Here is a 4570-nt window from a genome sequence, read left to right as displayed (position 1 = left end):
AACCTGAGCCCCTGGCCCTGGTTCTTGAGCTTGCAGTCCAGCCCTGACAGGAAAAGCCAGTTTCTCCGAAACTAGAGCTGGACGTCTGTGAGCCAGACCCATGGGTGTCAGGCATTTGGGTGACCTGTGCAGCCAGTGTCGGGGGGGTGGGGGGGGATGCTGGAGGTGGCCGGGTGGGGTCAAATGGAGCGTTTGCTGGCTGCAGCTAGTGGGGCAAGCCCAACAGTCGGGTGTAGGCAGGTGGGAAGGTCATTCAGACTTGGGGGCCCCAGGGCTGGTATGGTCTGAACCCTCCCTCCCCTTGAGCTTGGGAGTGATGGAACCACTGGTGAGGTCTGTGTAAGGTGCTTGGCTCATGCCTCCTCACGCCTGCACACGCCACCACTGTTGCTAGAGAAACCATGTCCAGCCAAACTGCTGGTCTGCTCAATGCAATGAGTTGTATCTGAGGACACAGGAGCCAGGTTACCCACAGGCCTGGCCAGGCTAGTGCTGGCTCCTGCCCTGCCCACCCACTTGCCACACCAAGTGGCAGCCCAGCAGCTTTCCTTGGGAACCACTCCTCCCCTCCCTCCTGGCTGCCATCCTCCTTGCCATCCTTTCCCTTATTTGGGGGCCTGGGGTGACCCCTGAGGAAGCTGGTGAAGGCACTGACCGGCAGTGCTGAGACAAGGCAGGGTCATCATGCACTCAGCCTCACCCCCACCGCCGGCCCTGGTCAGATGTGCCGGACCAGGCTGGACTAGAGGGCAGCCGGGAGCCTGGGCCCTGCACGGCTGGCTAGGCACCTGCAGCCCCTGCACAGGGACCCACTGCTGTATATTTGTCTTCAGGGCCTCCACACACTTTTCCCAAAACACAGGGCACGGTGGTACTGGTCACAGGTTTATTGGATTCTGGACGTGGTTTCTTGGCTAGGAGCCCGGCAGCGGGTGTGGGCAGAGGGATGAGGATCTGGGGGGAAGGGGGCAGCTGGGAGCAGGGTGCTACCCCCTTCCAGCCCCCTGCCCAGTTGCATGGGGCCCTTTGGTTCCCAGCTGTGAGGAGGCATGTGTGGGCAGGGATGGGCTCTCCATGCTGGTCCCACCTGCTTCAGGCCAGCCTTGGCAGTGTGAGGGGTGGAGGGGGCTCAGAGCTGGGCTAAGCCTCGGGGGTCTGTGAGCGTGGAGTCCTGCTGGGGAGGCGCCGAGGCCTGAGGCCCTGGTCCTGCACCCCGATCGGGAGTGTCCACCATCTGCTCAGACGGGGCAGAGGTGGGACCAGGCCGTGATGGTGGGACAGCCTGGGCCTGGCTCTGCCCCTCGTCCTGTGGTCTGCCTGGGTCTGTGGAGCAGGCACAGGGGGGCGGAGGGGCCTGGCCCAAAACAAGGGCCAGGGTCACAGGCCAGCTACCTGGGGAGTGCTGTGGCGTACACACCTTGTCGAATTTCTTGTGGCTGTAGACTTTGTTTTTGTTCATGAATGTTAGCAAGATCCAGTCACACAAGAAGGAGCCCTGTGGCCAGCAAATCATGTGAGGGCTTGGCCTAACCCCCGCCCCACCACCACCACCACACGCACACACACGTGCCCAGACCCCAGCGCGTGCTCCTTACCACCCCGATGGAGGTCAGCGCTGTGGCCAGGTTAATGATGGTGGGAATCAGGCTGAACTTGCCTGCCTGGGGAGAGGAGGCTGCCTCAGACCAGCAGGTGCAGGTCGTGTGGTGGGGACACCCGAACCCCAGTAAGTAGGGCCGGCTGGCTTACCTGTCCGTGCACAATGACGTCGATGCGGATGCCGTAGGCCTTGATGAGGGTGCGGGTGGTGCTGCCGTTTATCTTGTAATACTTGGCAAACCTGGGGTGGGAGGACGTCAGAACCTGAAACAAAGGCCAGACGCCGAGCCCCGCTGCCCGACCCTGAGGAACTGGTGGTGGGCGTGCCTGTGGCCAGAGTGGGGCAGCACCGAGACTGCCCATCCCTGGCCCCTCCTGTTTGCTCCCAAGCCACCACACAGCTGGGTGAGGATCCAGGTGTCCCAGGGCCCACGTACCTGAAGTTGTAGCCAGAGGAGGCCGGGGTGTGCTTGGGATCGAGTCTCCGGAAGGAGTACTTGGGGTTGCAGTTGGACGCCGACAGGTCCAGGTCACAGTCCCAGTTGATAATGACCCCAATGACACCACCCTGCCCAGAAGTGGGCACAGAGATGGGGTCAGGGCGGGCACACAGGACCCTCAGCCCTGGGGTCCCACCCTGAGGCGGTGCCTGGGGTGCACATGGTGGGGCAGCTCGGGGCTGAGAACCGGGGGGCTTGGTGAGCACCCACTTCTGGGGCAGGAGGGGAAGAGGGGCTGCCTGTATGACCAGTCAGTGGTTTAGCAGGAGCCATGCATGGCCAGATGGGGCGCCGATCCTCTGCGAGCAGGGCCGGCTGGCCAGGCGCCTCCCTCACCGTGCGGGCCAGCTCCGTGAAGTTCTCCCCCGCCCGCTCCACGATGAAGCCCAGCCTGAAGATGGGGCAGTACAGGTGGGACACCTCGTCGAACAGGCAGTGCTTCAGGTAGCCGTCCTTCCGCATCTCAATGTTGCCCCTGAGGACGCCAGGAGCGGGTGGGCGGGGCATCCCCAGGAGGCAGCTTCCTCCCCTGCCCGGCCCCTCTCCCACCCAAAGGCTCTCCCACCCAAAGGCTCTTACTTGGAGAACTGGAACTTGGGGTAGTGGATGCTGTTCTTGATGAGGATGGTGAAATTGGGGGCCATCTTACCAAGAAACTGGCTGAGGAGACAGACTGCATGTGTTTAGTCTCCCCACCCTCACCCTCCGCAGCCGCACCGTCCCCACCCCCACGCACACCCTCTGAGGAGGAAGGAGCAGGGTGGACCTGGGTCCCAGGTGGGGGGGGCGCACCTGACGGAGGCCCCATCTTCCACGGGGCACCAGCCGGACACCTCACAGGTCTTGGAGGCCCCGTGGTAATAGGGTACACAGCGCCCCGTCCGAACACCTGCGGGCACATGCGCTCAGGTGGAGAGGGCGCCCTGGCCCCACACCCCCACCACCCAGACGCACACCGACCGTTCCCCAGCATGTCCAGCTCCCCGGCCACGCAGTCCTCGTCCGAGCTGCAGGGGGCGTTGGTGACCCTCTCACTCTAGGGAGGAGAGAGCTCCGTCAGGGCTGGGCACCCTCCCGCCAGGGGCAGCACCCGCCCGCCCCGCCCCGGCCTCACCTCCGGACAGGTGCCCTGGGCCTGGGAGGGGGTGACCTCGATCCTGGTGATGATGCTGAACACGCTGCCTCCCTGGGCTCAGAAAGAGGGGACGTTGGCCCTTCCGGCGGCTCCCCGCCTGCCTCGGTCCCACCCGCCGGGCCGGGGCGGGGCGCACCTCGGGGGGCTTCACATATTCCTCCACGTCCCACACTTTGTGCTCCGAGGAGGTGATGCCCTTGACCTTGGTGATGACAGAGCTCTCCGGGCCCGTCTCCCGGTCCTGGTAGCTCTTCTGCACGATGAACACGTACCTGTGGGGACACAGCCAGCTCTGAGGGCGTCCGGCCCCGCGTCCTGCCCGCCTCCCCCTCTCCATGCTCCGGGGACCCTGCGTCCGCTCCGCCCCAGGGACCCTGCGTTCCTCCCGCGCCCGCCGGGCCCCGGGGCCCCTCGCCCCCTCCCTGGACCCCGGCCCGGCCCGGGGACCCCGCCGCGCGCACCCACCACACGAAGTAGAGCAGGATGAGCAGCTGCACCACGCGGTACACGACGCCCAGGCGCCGGTTCCGCACCACGATCACCTTGGGCGTCTCGTAGTCCCAGAAGGCGGACCAGCAGCTCCGGGCCAGGCGCCGGGCCGCGGCCGCACCCGCCGGGGGCTTGGGCTCCGCAGCCGCCATGGCCCCGCCGCGGGGAACCGCTGCCCGGCAGCTGTCGGGCGCCGCGCACCGCGGGGGCGGGGGCGGGGGCGGGGGCTCGCGGGGCGGCCTCCAGGGCGTGGTCCGCCCCGCCCCGTTCCCGCCCCAAGTCGGGGTCCCCGGCGCTGCGGCTGCGGGGCCTGGACGCCCGGCGCACCTGGCAGGTGTCACAGGTGGACCCAGAGCGGGGGCCCCCGGGGAGGACCGGGCGGGGGAGGCGCGGGGAGGGCGTCCCCGGGGAGGACACGGGTCTGAAGATGGGGCGCGGGACGTGGGCAGCACCCGCCTCCCTCCGCGTCTCCACCGGCGTCCGCTTCGCGGTGAGAACTGAGCTCAAGGGCAATCCTTTCGGGGGGTGGGGGCATGTATGGGGAGGGGTGTGGGATGGGAATGGGGGGATGAGGACAAATATGTGATACTTTAATCAATAAAGAAATTAAAAAAATAAAATAAATCTGGAAAAAAAAAAGGGGGGGGCAATCCTTTCTGATGCCGGTGCGCCCAGTGGGTAGAGTCGGCCTTGGACCGAAGGGTCCCGGGTTCGATTGGGTCAAGGGCACAGGCCCGGATTGCGGGCTCGATCCCCAGTGTGGGACGTGCAGGAGGCAGCCGATCCATGACTCTCATCATGGATGTTTCCATCTCTCTCTCTCCCGCTCCCTTCCTCTCTGAAATTA

At 65.7% G+C, this 4570-nt stretch overlaps 1 protein-coding gene across 4 annotated transcripts; it reads right to left on the bottom strand.

The window, feature by feature from the left end:
* Positions 1-1118: 1118 nt before the first annotated feature.
* On the bottom strand, positions 1119-3875 carry P2RX2 (purinergic receptor P2X 2). Of its 4 annotated transcripts, XM_054712640.1 has the most exons (11): positions 3700-3875; positions 3371-3506; positions 3214-3285; positions 3060-3135; positions 2892-2988; positions 2679-2759; positions 2436-2574; positions 2037-2167; positions 1750-1840; positions 1596-1661; positions 1119-1495 (listed from the first exon to the last, which is right to left on the bottom strand). In XM_054712640.1, exons 1-11 carry the CDS (start codon positions 3873-3875, stop codon positions 1130-1132), a joined length of 1431 nt encoding a protein of 476 aa, XP_054568615.1. In that variant the 3' UTR covers positions 1119-1129. The 4 variants fall into 4 exon arrangements, with proteins under 4 accessions (XP_054568615.1, XP_054568616.1, XP_054568617.1 ...); XM_054712641.1 differs by lacking the exon at positions 3214-3285; XM_054712642.1 differs by lacking the exons at positions 3060-3135; positions 3214-3285 and having other exon boundaries at positions 3768-3875.
* Positions 3876-4570: the final 695 nt, after the last annotated feature.

This window comes from Eptesicus fuscus, chromosome 23 (genome assembly GCF_027574615.1).
Source record: "Eptesicus fuscus isolate TK198812 chromosome 23, DD_ASM_mEF_20220401, whole genome shotgun sequence".
NCBI lineage: Eukaryota > Metazoa > Chordata > Mammalia > Chiroptera > Vespertilionidae > Eptesicus > Eptesicus fuscus.
Note: the sequence above shows the minus strand (reverse complement) of the source record. Positions and strands in the feature narration are given on the sequence as shown.